At 39.5% G+C, this 15,386-nt stretch overlaps 1 protein-coding gene across 4 annotated transcripts in view; it reads left to right on the plus strand.

Annotated features, from left to right (window-relative positions):
• The window catches only part of MFF (mitochondrial fission factor), a 140,243-nt gene extending 126,580 nt beyond the window's left edge, over positions 1-13,663 (plus strand). For all 4 annotated transcript variants that reach the window (XM_053709839.1, XM_053709841.1, XM_053709842.1 and 1 more), the window contains one exon: positions 11,846-13,663. In XM_053709839.1, coding sequence (XP_053565814.1) covers positions 11,846-11,977 — 132 coding nt within the window. In that variant the 3' untranslated portion in view covers positions 11,978-13,663. The remainder of the gene's footprint in view (positions 1-11,845) is intronic.
• Positions 13,664-15,386: the final 1,723 nt, after the last annotated feature.

The following is a 15,386-nucleotide window of genomic DNA, read 5'->3' on the forward strand; positions in this document are numbered from 1 at the left end:
CCCAAGGTCGAGGGGGCGGTTTCTACTCTAAACAAACGCACTACTATCCCTATAGAAGATAGTTGTGCTTTCAAAGATCCTATGGATAAAAAATTAGAGGGTTTGCTTAAAAAGATGTTTGTTCAGCAAGGTTACCTTCTACAACCAATTTCATGCATGGTTCCTGTCACTACAGCAGCGTGTTTCTGGTTCGATGAACTAGAAAAGTCGCTCAATAAAGATTCTTCTTATGAGGAGATTATGGACAGAATTCATGCTCTCAAATTGGCTAACTCTTTTACTTTAGACGCCACTTTGCAATTGGCTAGATTAGCGGCGAAAAATTCAGGGTTTGCTATTGTGGCGCGCAGAGCGCTTTGGCTAAAATCTTGGTCAGCGGATGCGTCTTCCAAGAACAAATTGCTTAACATACCTTTCAAGGGGAAAACGCTGTTTGGCACTGACTTGAAAGAGATTTTCTGATATCACTGGGGGTAAGGGCCACGCCCTTCCTCAGGATAGGTCTTTCAAGGCTAAAAATAAACCAAATTTTCGTCCCTTTCGCAGAAACGGACCAGCCCCAAGTGCTACATCCTCTAAGCAAGAGGGTAATACTTCTCAAACCAAGCCAGCCTGGAGGCCAATGCAAGGCTGGAACAAAGTTAAGCAGGCCAAGAAACCTGCCACTGCTACCAAGACAGCATGAGATGTTGGCCCCCGATCCGGGACCGGATCTGGTGGGGGGCAGACTTTCTCTCTTCGCTCAGGCTTGGGCAAGAGATGTTCTGGATCCTTGGGCGCTAGAAATAGTCTCCCAAGGTTATCTTCTGGAATTCAAGGAGCTACCCCCAAGGGGGAGGTTCCACAGGTCTCAATTGTCTTCAGACCACATAAAAAGACAGGCATTCTTACATTGTGTAGAAGACCTGTTAAAAATGGGAGTGATTCATCCTGTTCCATTAGGAGAACAAGGGATGGGATTCTACTCCAATCTGTTCATAGTTCCCAAAAAAGAGGGAACATTCAGACCAATCTTAGATCTCAAGATCCTAAACAAGTTTCTCAAGGTTCCATCGTTCAAAATGGAAACCATTCGGACAATTCTTCCTTCCATCCAGGAAGGTCAATTCATGACCACGGTGGATTTAAAGGATGCGTATCTACATATTCCTATCCACAAGGAACATCATCGGTTCCTAAGGTTCGCCTTTCTGGACAAGCATTACCAGTTTGTGGCACTTCCATTCGGATTAGCCACTGCTCCAAGAATTTTCACAAAGGTACTAGGGTCCCTTCTAGCGGTGCTACGACCAAGGGGCATTGCAGTAGTACCTTACTTGGACGACATACTGATTCAAGCGTCGTCCCTACCACAAGCAAAGGCTCATACGGACATTGTCCTGGCCTTTCTCAGATCTCACGGGTGGAAAGTGAACGTAGAAAAAAGTTCTCTATCTCCGTCAACAAGAGTTCCCTTCTTGGGAACAATAATAGACTCCTTAGAAATGAGGATTTTTCTGACAGAGGCCAGAAAATCAAAACTTCTAAGCTCTTGTCAAGTACTTCATTCTGTTCCTCTTCCTTCCATAGCGCAGTGCATGGAAGTAATAGGTTTGATGGTCGCGGCAATGGACATAGTTCCTTTTGCGCGAATTCCTCTGAGACCATTACAACTGTGCATGCTCAGTCAGTGGAATGGGGATTATACAGACTTGTCTCCGACGATACAAGTAGATCAGAGGACCAGAGATTCACTCCGTTGGTGGCTGACCCTGGACAACCTGTCACAGGGGATGAGCTTCCGCAGACCAGAGTGGGTCATTGTCACGACCGACGCCAGTCTGGTGGGCTGGGGCGCGGTCTGGGAACCCCTGAAAGCTCAGGGTCTTTGGTCTCGGGAAGAATCTCTTCTCCCGATAAATATTCTGGAACTGAGAGCGATATTCAATGCTCTCAAGGCTTGGCCTCAGCTAGCAAAGGCCAAATTCATACGGTTTCAATCAGACAACATGACGACTGTTGCGTATATCAACCATCAGGGGGGAACAAGGAGTTCCCTGGCGATGGAAGAAGTGACCAAAATCATTCAATGGGCGGAGACTCACTCCTGCCACTTGTCTGCAATCCACATCCCAGGAGTGGAAAACTGGGAAGCGGATTTTCTGAGTCGTCAGACATTTCATCCGGGGGAGTGGGAACTCCATCCGGAAATCTTTGCCCAAATTACTCAATTGTGGGGCATTCCAGACATGGATCTGATGGCCTCTCGTCAGAACTTCAAGGTTCCTTGCTACGGGTCCAGATCCAGGGATCCCAAGGCGACTCTAGTAGATGCACTAGTAGCACCTTGGACCTTCAACCTAGCTTATGTATTCCCACCGTTTCCTCTCATCCCCAGGCTGGTAGCCAGGATCAATCAGGAGAGGGCATCGGTGATCTTGATAGCTCCTGCGTGGCCACGCAGGACTTGGTATGCAGACCTGGTGAATATGTCATCGGCTCCACCATGGAAGCTACCTTTGAGACAGGACCTTCTTGTTCAAGGTCCGTTCGAACATCCGAATCTGGCATCACTCCAACTGACTGCTTGGAGATTGAACGCTTGATTTTATCAAAGCGAGGGTTCTCAGATTCTGTTATTGATACTCTTGTTCAGGCCAGAAAGCCTGTAACTAGAAAGATCTACCATAAAATATGGAAAAAATATATCTGTTGGTGTGAATCTAAAGGATTCCCATGGAACAAGATAAAAATTCCTAAGATTCTATCCTTTCTTCAAGAAGGTTTGGAGAAAGGATTATCTGCAAGTTCTTTGAAGGGACAGATTTCTGCTTTATCTGTTTTACTTCACAAAAAGCTGGCGGCTGTGCCAGATGTTCAAGCTTTTGTTCAGGCTCTGGTTAGAATCAAGCCTGTTTACAAACCTTTGACTCCTCCTTGGAGTCTCAATTTAGTTCTTTCAGTTCTTCAGGGGGTTCCGTTTGAACCCTTACATTCCGTAGATATTAAGTTATTATCTTGGAAAGTTTTGTTTTTGGTTGCAATTTCTTCTGCTAGAAGAGTTTCAGAGTTATCTGCTCTACAGTGTTCTCCTCCTTATCTGGTGTTCCATGCAGATAAGGTGGTTTTGCGTACTAAACCTGGTTTTCTTCCGAAAGTTGTTTCTAACAAAAACATTAACCAGGAGATAGTCGTGCCTTCTTTGTGTCCGAATCCAGTTTCAAAGAAGGAACGTTTGTTGCACAATTTGGATGTAGTTTGTGCTCTAAAATTCTATTTAGATGCTACAAAGGATTTCAGACAAACATCTTCCTTGTTTGTTGTTTATTCTGGTAAAAGGAGAGGTCAAAAAGCAACTTCTACCTCTCTCTCTTTTTGGCTGAAAAGCATCATCAGATTGGCTTATGAGACTGCCGGACGGCAGCCTCCTGAAAGAATCACAGCTCATTCCACTAGGGCCGTGGCTTCCACATGGGCCTTCAAGAACGAGGCTTCGGTTGATCAGATATGTAAGGCAGCGACTTGGTCTTCACTGCACACTTTTACCAAATTTTACAAATTTGATACTTTTGCTTCTTCTGAGGCTATTTTTGGGAGAAAGGTTTTGCAAGCCGTGGTGCCTTCCATCTAGGTGACCTGATTTGCTCCCTCCCATCATCCGTGTCCTAAAGCTTTGGTATTGGTTCCCACAAGTAAGGATGACGCCGTGGACCGGACACACCTATGTTGGAGAAAACAGAATTTATGTTTACCTGATAAATTACTTTCTCCAACGGTGTGTCCGGTCCACGGCCCGCCCTGGTTTTTTAATCAGGTCTGATATTTTATTTCTTTCATGTAATTAACAAGAGTCCATGAGCTAGTGACGTATGGGATATACATTCCTACCAGGAGGGGCAAAGTTTCCCAAACCTTAAAATGCCTATAAATACACCCCTCACCACACCCACAAATCAGTTTTACAAACTTTGCCTCCGATGGAGGTGGTGAAGTAAGTTTGTGCTAGATTCTACGTTGATATGCGCTCCGCAGCAAGTTGGAGCCCGGTTTTCCTCTCAGCGTGCAGTGAATGTCAGAGGGATGTGAGGAGAGTATTGCCTATTGAATGCAGTGATCTCCTTCTACGGGGTCTATTTCATAAGGTTCTCTGTTATCGGTCGTAGAGATTCATCTCTTACCTCCCTTTTCAGATCGACGATATACTCTTATATTTACCATTTCCTCTACTGATTCTCGTTTCAGTACTGGTTTGGCTTTCTACAAACATGTAGATGAGTGTCCTGGGGTAAGTAAGTCTTATTTTCTGTGACACTCTAAGCTATGGTTGGGCACTTTATTTATAAAGTTCTAAATATATGTATTCAAACATTTATTTGCCTTGACTCAGAATGTTCAACTTTCCTTATTTCCAGACAGTCAGTTTCATATTTGGGATTATGCTTTAATTATCATATTTTTCTTACCTCAAAAAATTTGACTTTTTTCCCTGTGGGCTGTTAGGCTCGCGGGGGCTGAAAATGCTTCATTTTATTGCGTCATTCTTGGCGCGGACTTTTTTGGCGCAAAAATTCATTTCCGTTTCCGGCGTCATACGTGTCGCCGGAAGTTGCGTCATTTTTTTGACGTTATTTTGCGCCAAAAATGTCGGCGTTCCGGATGTGGCGTCATTTTTGGCGCCAAAAGCATTTAGGCGCCAAATAATGTGGGCGTCTTATTTGGCGCCAAAAAAATATGGGCGTCGCTTTTGTCTCCACATTATTTCAGTCTCATTTTTCATTTGCTTCTGGTTGCTAGAAGCTTGATGTTTGGCATTTTTTTCCCATTCCTGAAACTGTCTTATAAGGAATTTGATCTATTTTGCTTTATATGTTGTTTTTTCTCTTACATATTGCAAGATGTCTCACGTTGCATCTGAGCCAGAAGATACTACAGGAAAACCTCTGCCTGCTGGATCTACCAAAGCTAAGTGTATCTGCTGTAAACTTTTGGTAGCTATTCCTCCAGCTGTTGTTTGTATTAAATGTCATGACAAACTTGTTAATGCAGATAATATTTCCTTTAGTGATGTACCATTGCCTGTTGCAGTTCCCTCAACATCTAAGGTGCAGAATGTTCCTGATAACATAAGAGATTTTGTTTCTGAATCCATAAAGAAGGCTATGTCTGTTATTTCTCCTTCTAGTAAACGTAAAAAGTCTTTTAAATCTTCTCTCTCTACAGATGAATTTTTAAATGAACACCATCATTCTGATTCTTTGGACTCTTCTGGTTCAGAGGATTCTGTCTCAGAGATTGATGCTGATAAATCTTCATATTTATTTAAGATGGAATTTATTCGCTCTTTACTTAAAGAAGTACTAATTGCTTTAGAAATAGAGGATTCTAGTCCTCTTGATACTAATTCTATTCGTTTGGATAAGGTTTTTAAAGCTCCTGCGGTTATTCCAGAAGTCTTTCCTGTTCCTAATGCTATTTCTGCAGTAATTGCTAAGGAATGGGATACATTGGGTAATTCATTTACTCCTTCTAAACGTTTTAAGCAATTATATCCTGTTCCGCCTGACAGATTAGAATTTTGGGACAAAATCCCTAAAGTTGATGGGGCTATTTCTACCCTTGCTAAACGTACTACCATTCCTACATCAGATGGTACCTCGTTTAAGGATCCTTTAGATAGAAAAATTGAATCTTTTCTAAGAATAGCTTATCTATGTTCAGGTAATCTTCTTAGACCTGCTATATCATTGGCTGATGTTGCTGCAGCTTCAACTTTTTGGTTGGAAACTCTAGCGCAACAAGTAACAAATCGTGATTCTCATGATATTATTATTCTTCTCCAGCATGCTAATAATTTCATCTGTGATGCCATTTTTGATATTATTAGAGTTGATGTTAGATTTATGTCTCTGGCTATCTTAGCCAGAAGAGCTTTATGGCTTAAGACTTGGAATGCTGATATGGCTTCTAAATCAACTCTACTTTCCATTTCTTTCCAGGGAAACAAATTATTTGGTTCTCAGTTGGATTCTATTATTTCAACTGTTACTGGTGGGAAAGGAACTTTTTTACCACAGGATAAAAAGTCTAAAGGTAAAAACAGGGCTAACAATCGTTTTCGTTCCTTTCGTTTCAACAAAGAACAAAAGCCTGATCCTTCGTCCTCAGGAGCAGTTTCAGTTTGGAAACCATCCCCAGTCTGGAATAAATCCAAGCCTGCTAGAAAGGCAAAGCCTGCTTCTAAGTTCACATGAAGGTACGGCCCTCATTCCAGTTCAGCTGGTAGGGGGCAGGTTACGTTTTTTCAAAGAAATTTGGATCAGTTCTGTTCACAATCTTTGGATTCAGAACATTGTTTCAGAAGGGTACAGAATTGGTTTCAAGATGAGACCTCCTGCAAAGAGATTTTTTCTTTCCCATGTCCCAGTAAATCCAGTGAAAGCTCAAGCATTTCTGAATTGTGTTTCAGATCTAGAGTTGGCTGGAGTAATTATGCCAGTTCCAGTTCCGGAACAGGGGATGGGGTTTTATTCAAATCTCTTCATTGTACCAAAGAAGGAGAATTCCTTCAGACCAGTTCTGGATCTAAAATTATTGAATCGTTATGTAAGGATACCAACGTTCAAGATGGTAACTGTAAGGACTATATTGCCTTTTGTTCAGCAAGGGAATTATATGTCCACAATAGATTTACAGGATGCATATCTGCATATTCCGATTCATCCAGATCATTATCAGTTCCTGAGATTCTCTTTTCTAGACAAGCATTACCAATTTGTGGCTCTACCGTTTGGCCTTGCTACAGCTCCAAGAATTTTCACAAAGATTCTCGGTGCCCTTCTGTCTGTAATCAGAGAACAGGGTATTGTGGTATTTCCTTATTTGGACGATATCTTGGTACTTGCTCCGTCTTTACATTTAGCAGAGTCTCATACGAATCGACTTGTGTTGTTTCTTCAAGATCATGGTTGGAGGATCAATTTACCAAAAAGTTCTTTGATTCCTCAAACAAGGGTAACCTTTCTGGGTTTCCAGATAGATTCAGTGTCCATGACTTTGTCTTTAACAGACAAGAGACGTCTAAAATTGATTACAGCCTGTCGAAACCTTCAGTCTCAATCATTCCCTTCGGTAGCCTTATGCATGGAAATTCTAGGTCTTATGACTGCTGCATCGGACGCGATCCCCTTTGCTCGTTTTCACATGCGACCTCTTCAGCTCTGTATGCTGAACCAATGGTGCAGGGATTACACGAAGATATATCAATTAATATCTTTAAAACCGATTGTTCGGCACTCTCTGACGTGGTGGACAGATCACCATCGTTTAATTCAGGGGGCTTCTTTTGTTCTTCCGACCTGGACTGTAATTTCAACAGATGCAAGTCTCACAGGTTGGGGAGCTGTGTGGGGATCTCTGACGGCACAAGGAGTTTGGGAATCTCAGGAGGTGAGATTACCGATCAATATCTTGGAACTCCGTGCAGTTTTCAGAGCTCTTCAGTTTTGGCCTCTTCTGAAGAGAGAATCGTTCATTTGTTTTCAGACAGACAATGTCACAACTGTGGCATACATCAATCATCAAGGAGGGACTCACAGTCCTCTGGCTATGAAAGAAGTATCTCGAATTTTGGTTTGGGCGGAATCCAGCTCCTGTCTAATCTCTGCGGTTCATATCCCAGGTGTAGACAATTGGGAAGCGGATTATCTCAGTCGCCAAACGTTGCATCCGGGCGAATGGTCTCTTCACCCAGAGGTATTTCTTCAGATTGTTCAAATGTGGGGGCTCCCAGAGATAGATCTGATGGCCTCTCATCTAAACAAGAAACTTCCCAGGTATCTGTCCAGATCCCGGGATCCTCAGGCGGAGGCAGTGGATGCATTATCACTTCCTTGGAAGTATCATCCTGCCTATATCTTTCCGCCTCTAGTTCTTCTTCCAAGAGTAATCTCCAAGATTCTGAGGGAATGCTCGTTTGTTCTGCTAATAGCTCCGGCATGGCCTCACAGGTTTTGGTATGCGGATCTTGTCCGGATGGCATCTTGCCAACCATGGACTCTTCCGTTAAGACCAGACCTTCTGTCTCAAGGTCCTTTTTTCCATCCGGATCTGAAATCCTTAAATTTAAAGGTATGGAGATTGAACGCTTGATTCTTGGTCATAGAGGTTTCTCTGACTCCGTGATTAATACTATGTTACAGGCTCGTAAATCTGTATCTCGAGAGATATATTATAGAGTCTGGAAGACTTATATTTCTTGGTGTCTTTCTCATCATTTTTCTTGGCATTCTTTTAGAATACCGAGAATTTTACAGTTTCTTCAGGATGGTTTAGATAAGGGTTTGTCCGCGAGTTCTTTGAAAGGACAAATCTCCGCTCTTTCTGTTCTTTTTCACAGAAAGATTGCTATTCTTCCTGATATTCATTGTTTTGTACAAGCTTTGGTTCGTATAAAACCTGTCATTAAGTCAATTTCTCCTCCATGGAGTTTGAATTTGGTTTTGGGAGCTCTTCAAGCTCCTCCGTTTGAACCTATGCATTCATTGGACATTAAATTACTTTCTTGGAAAGTTTTGTTCCTTTTGGCCATCTCTTCTGCTAGAAGAGTTTCTGAATTATCTGCTCTTTCGTGTGAGTCTCCTTTTCTGATTTTTCATCAGGATAAGGCGGTGTTGCGAACTTCTTTTGAATTTTTACCTAAAGTTGTGAATTCCAACAACATTAGTAGAGAAATTGTGGTTCCTTCATTATGTCCTAATCCTAAGAATTCTAAGGAGAAATCATTGCATTCTTTGGATGTTGTTAGAGCTTTGAAATATTATGTTGAAGCTACGAAATCTTTCCGTAAGACTTCTAGTCTATTTGTTATCTTTTCCGGTTCTAGGAAAGGCCAGAAAGCTTCTGCCATTTCTTTGGCATCTTGGTTGAAATCTTTAATTCATCTTGCCTATGTTGAGTCGGGTAAAATTCCGCCTCAAAGAATTACAGCTCATTCTACTAGGTCAGTTTCTACTTCCTGGGCGTTTAGGAATGAAGCTTCGGTTGACCAGATCTGCAAAGCAGCAACTTGGTCCTCTTTGCATACTTTTACTAAATTCTACCATTTTGATGTATTTTCTTCTTCTGAAGCAGTTTTTGGTAGAAAAGTTCTTCAGGCAGCGGTTTCAGTTTGAATCTTCTGCTTATGTTTTTTGTTAAACTTTATTTTGGGTGTGGATTATTTTCAGCAGGAATTGGCTGTCTTTATTTTATCCCTCCCTCTCTAGTGACTCTTGTGTGGAAAGATCCACATCTTGGGTAGTCATTATCCCATACGTCACTAGCTCATGGACTCTTGTTAATTACATGAAAGAAAACATAATTTATGTAAGAACTTACCTGATAAATTCATTTCTTTCATATTAACAAGAGTCCATGAGGCCCACCCTTTTTTGTGGTGGTTATGATTTTTTTGTATAAAGCACAATTATTCCAATTCCTTATTTTATATGCTTCGCACTTTTTTTCTTATCACCCCACTTCTTGGCTATTCGTTAAACTGATTTGTGGGTGTGGTGAGGGGTGTATTTATAGGCATTTTAAGGTTTGGGAAACTTTGCCCCTCCTGGTAGGAATGTATATCCCATACGTCACTAGCTCATGGACTCTTGTTAATATGAAAGAAATGAATTTATCAGGTAAGTTCTTACATAAATTATGTTTTTCTTTAACTACAGTCACCACGGTATCATATGATTTCTCCTATGCAAATATTCCTCCTTTACGTCGGTCGAATGACTGGGGAAGGCGGAGCCTAGGAGGGATCATGTGACCAGCTTTGCTGGGCTCTTTGCCATTTCCTGTTGGGGAAGAGAATATCCCACAAGTAAGGATGACGCCGTGGACTGGACACACCGTTGGAGAAAGTAATTTATCAGGTAAACATAAATTCTGTTTTCTATTGATAATCCCTGAGCCAAATCTGAAACACCTGTTTTTCAGAGCTAGATTGTGCAAGTAGCGCACTGTCCGTGGTGTCATTTTAGGAGGACAGCCTCTGCGGTTCTGATTTAATGGCACTGTGTATCGATCTATACCTCCTGATTACTGCTGCAACTGCGTTTTGACTGATTTTATGTTGGTCACCAATCTTCCCGTATGCTTCCCATCTTTATATAAAGTCTCACAATCAGATTTTTTCATTCCTCTGACAATTCTTTGCCATGTGGAGACATGATGCAAACTTGCAGATAGACACAGCCCATTGGTCAAATAATTAACTGTTATGGTAACTATGCTCATGCAATTAGGCTTATTCGAAATCATAGGTGTACTCAATTTTCTTTCAGTGATCTAACTTGTGTGTCAGTGACCACGAGTGTATTCACTTTTGTAGCATTAAGTTTCTACTCTGGGGCCTGTATTTTCAATATAATCTTTCTAAAGTATTTGTTTTTTATTGTTTATAATAGGAAATACTCTACTTGTCAACTAAGAAATAAAACAATTATTGAGAGGTGATACAATTTTGAATATTTTTGATATTTAAGTGATATTGCCCAGGGGTGTACTCACTTCTGTTGGATATCTAATTACATAGTTACAAATAAATACATACAGTAAACATCTGTGTGTAAATATATCCAGACACAGCTGGAAATTTCCATTAGTGCCTGACCATTAAGAAATTAAGTAATTTGTCGTTGTCCCCCCTGCATTTAAAAGGTTATGAAACCACAATTATTTTTTCGTGATTCAAATAATTTTAAACAACTTTCCAATTTACTTATTATCAATTGTTGCTTCATTCTCATTGTATCTCCTCTGTTGAAGGAGCAGCCATGCACTGCTGTGACCTAGCTGAGCACATTGGGCGAGCTAATGACGATGCATATATGTGTAGCCACCAATCAGTAGCTAACTCCCAGTAATGCATTGTTGCTCCTGAGCCTACCTGGGTATGTTTTTTTTTAACAAAGGACTCCAAAAGAACAAAGCAATTTAGGTACTGTAAGTAAACTGGATTAAAAAATAAAAAGATATGCTTTATCTGAATTGTGAAAGTTTAATTTTGAATACTGTCCCTTTAACACTGAGTGGACCAGTATTTTTATTTATCCCTGGCTGGTAAACCTGCCACATGTACTGAGTAAAAGGTCCTGTTTTAAGGTTGGAACAGTGATGTTGATTCCAGATACATTTTACTAATGCTATAAAAAAATGTTGCCTAGACATTTGTTTTCATATAGTTTGGATTATTTCCACCATACCTGGTTTCTGAAGGTTTTGCATTCAATAAGGATTAAGGATAAAATGCTGTACTGTGAGTTAACGTATCACAGGTTTTTTTTAATGCAACATCTATGCTCTTAAAACGGTTAATTATTCTGATTTATCATTCTAATGTGCTATATATACTTAGTGCACAGATTGTGTCTTTTATTTTTGTTTTCCGTAACAAAAGCAGGCCAGGCATGCCTTTTTGTATCTATATTTTATTAACGGACCAGTAGATTTGCATAATCAACAAATGTATGATAACAAGACTATGCAAAAGCACTTAGTTTCAACTTCAAATGAGTAGTAGATTTTTTTTCTGGAAAATTTGAAAGTTATGTCTATTTTCACTCCCACTGCATCATGTGACAGAAATCCGCCAATTACAAATGCATATACGTATATTCAGTAAATTCTTGCACATGCTCAGTAAGAGCTGGTGACTCAAAATGAGTAAATATAAAAAGACTGCATTTTGTAAGTAAAGTTGTTTAAAATTGCTGCCTTATCTGAATCATGAATGTTTTTAAATTTGACTTAAGTGTCCTTTTAACTATAGATCATGAAACTAGCCTAGTCACAAACTAATATTCTTCTTTTTTTTTTTTTATAGATAATCAAGCTGAACAGACGCCTCCTGCTTCTGGAAGAAGAGAACAAGGAGAGAGTTAAACGTGAGATGGTCATGTACTCCATCACTGTGGCATTCTGGCTACTTAACAGCTGGTTTTGGTTCAGACGTTAATTCACAGCCTGTACCCCACCCATATGACATTGTACATCTGTGAGCAGAAAGCCCCAGCGTACTGTATACTGACAGCTTGAGTGGATGGGCTGGGGTGTGTTTGGGATCACAGCACAAATTTTCAGCTGGTTGTAATGTAAGGACAGTTAATTAGCTGATTCTTGAGGCATTTTCTGAACCATTTTTCAGCTAGAGGGGCCTTTTGTTGTTCATTTGTAGGCCAATGTAGTCTTGTGTACTCTCATAAAAAATTCAACTTGCTTTTCAGATCCAAGTTTCAGTTATTATAGAGCATATCTAAACATTATGAATGAGCTAATAGGATTGCATTGATATGCTTTTACATCTGATTTTCTTTGCCTATCCTGACTCGGAGGTTACATGAATAAGCAGGTACATTAGGGAACAACTGGAGTGTGAGGGAACAAAACATATGCTGAAAATACACAATATGTGCGTAAATCAATAAATCCAGCACATCTCTTCAAGTATGAGACTATACAGTGTAGGTGCTAGTAAATGTCACATTCTATAGACAGTGTAAACTGTAAATATAAACCTTTTCTGTGCACATGAAAGTAGAGCGACCAATACTAGTGCTGGCTTAAATAAAACATTTATAAGGTAAGGTTGGCTCTAATTAATTTGACACCTTATCACTGAGGTTGTTGTCCACAAGGAGAATAAACAAAAAAAATGTTCTAGGCTTAACATCTGAAAATGTGGACATGGTACCCTGCATGTGCTGGATTGTAAATAAGATGTGTTTTGTTCTTGCAAGCTAAAACATATTTGTTCGTTGTAAGTGGTTGTGATTTGCAATCAATTCCAGAGAGGGGGGGTGCAAATCCATAGAGAAGTTACTAAAAGGATGAACTGAAATAAAATTATGTTTTTACGACTATTCAAATTCCAGTTTCTCTCTATAGTGTTGACTTTATATTAGAAAACTGGTAATTCCATGTAATATGTTACACTGTGTGAAATCCTGAAATGAGTAAAAATGCTATAATAATTACACCATATGAAATGTTAATGTTTTTCTAAATGCCTACTCATTTTCTGTTGGTAAAATAATCGCATTCCTCTGTAATATTGCACAATGTAAGATTTATTGCCTGGGCTTAACATGACAACTGATAAAAGTGATCTCCATACAGATGTCACTGTCGGCTCAGAGTGATCATTTGCATATTCGCAAGTGACTCAGCATCACATAAAACCATCAGTGTTTGCCTTTGCAATTTTGTCTCTTTCCTCTTTTCTTATGTTATCACAACTTACATTTCTCTGATATTGTGCACAGAAAAAATTACAATAAAAATATTGGGAACAATAGAAAGACCCCAGTATGATATGTTTTAAAGGTATAAATAAATATAATTCAAAAGGAAAAAAAATATTTGGTAATTTCTTATATTAAATACCAGAATTAGTCTATTAAAACCACAAGAGTAACTTTTTTTTTTTTTTTTTGAAGAGCTATAGAAAAATATTAAGCACGGTGGGTTCCATATTTTTTCATTGGGCATGCACTTAGTTCTGTTTAAAACTCATTTTATTATCTGATATGTTTGAGTGTGATTTTTGTCCCTTTGTGAAATGCATTTTTAATCTGCTTGTGAGTGATAAATATGAAACAAAGCAATGTTTATCTGTACATAAAAATAAAATACTGAACTATGATTTGGTTTTTTTTTATTTAATGATTCAGTTATTGTTTGTGATGGTGAACACTGCTCTACAGAACAGATAAAGTTTAGTGATAATCAAAATGTCATACAGTTACCTACTCCCCTGTCTATAGTATGGTAAGTACCATATTACAGTATCAAAAGATTTAAGTAGCAAAAGCAAAGTAGCGGAAAGTGTGAAAACAGGCTACCAGGAGCCTGAATTACAAAGTCTAAGCAGTACTTACTCACACACAACTCCCAGAGACTGAAACGCCATCCTCATATAAACAAGCCAGCAAGCAAGCAAAGTAAGGTAAAGGTGAGTCGAACGGCGTCGCAACAAACAGGGGAGGATTTAACTGTCACCTCTTACCCCGTAAGCGCCTGCAACTCTGTTGAACCGGTTCACATCCAAAAGAACAGAGGACGCCCAAACGATCACACCTGCATACACCGCTATAAAACGGTCAAGGGCTTGTTACGCTACCATACGCAGCAGAGGTACGTCATCAGCGAGGGAGGAGGAGTAGGTCCGCAATCCAATGCAGCCCCGTAGAGGAATCCTTAGACAGTGGTGGGTAAGCAGGCAGAAATTCAAAAAGTCGCCAAGGATGAAATGTATAAAAATTAACTTTTATTTGAAGAATCCATAAAAACAGGAAACAATAGATCCCAGGGGGGGAAACAGATGATACGAGAGGGGTAAGCAACAGGCTTACGCGTTTCGGCCAAGAAGGGCCGTAGTCATAGCCTAATAGTTACAAATCTGAACTCCCATTTTAAAAGGATTAAGATAATCTGATTGGCTAATACAGATACACCCCTCTCTTTGTTTAAAGAAACATACATTTTATAACAATATAGTAATCAAATGGCAACAATATTGGTAACATGGTTATAATTAAGTTACTTAAACTTTTAAATATTTGATAGAATAGATACAATAGATAACCAATGTAAAAACCGATAAAAGGAGCTACAGGATAATGCATAATACCGTGAATAAATGAATATACAACTATATAAGCACTGTATATATAAATGATATAAGTACATGCATGGATAAAGTTGATATATTTACAAATGTATAGATATATAAAAACAGAGGTGGAAATGAATATAAGAACATTATGGAGATTATTCCCAGTAGTTGATCAGATCGTAGTCTGAGTTAAGACCACTGGGATTTTGGGTATTGAGTTTAAAAACCCAAAACATCTCACGTTTATTAAGTAGCTTCAGTCTGTTTGTGCCAGATTTTTGTAAGGAAACTTTCTCAATTACACACCACTTGAACGTACTCAGATCGCTATTGTGTTTGGAAACAAAATGTTGTACAATACGTGATGTAGATTTACCTATGTGACCATCGAATTGAATGTATTGGTAATCTGTGCATGGTCACATGGTTTGCACTTTCTGTGCCCACAACGAAACATACCATGATGTAGTAACCAGGAACTCGTATGCCTAGGGCTAACACTTGTAAGTTTAGTTGGTGATACAATGTTGCCAATAGTCTTACATTTATGATAAGAGCATCTGAGGCCCTGTTTAACAGTGTTTTGCAGTTTGTCATCAGCAGAGAGTAATGAAAAATGTTTTTTAACAATTTTGCAGATCTCATCATACTGAGCGCTATATTCAGTTACAAAGGTGACACCCTTGTGACAATTTCTTTTGTTAGATGAATTTTCTCTCAACAGTAAATTCCTATCGAGTCTATCAACTTC

Source organism: Bombina bombina, chromosome 4, assembly GCF_027579735.1.
Source record: "Bombina bombina isolate aBomBom1 chromosome 4, aBomBom1.pri, whole genome shotgun sequence".
Classification (NCBI taxonomy): Eukaryota; Metazoa; Chordata; class Amphibia; order Anura; family Bombinatoridae; genus Bombina; species Bombina bombina.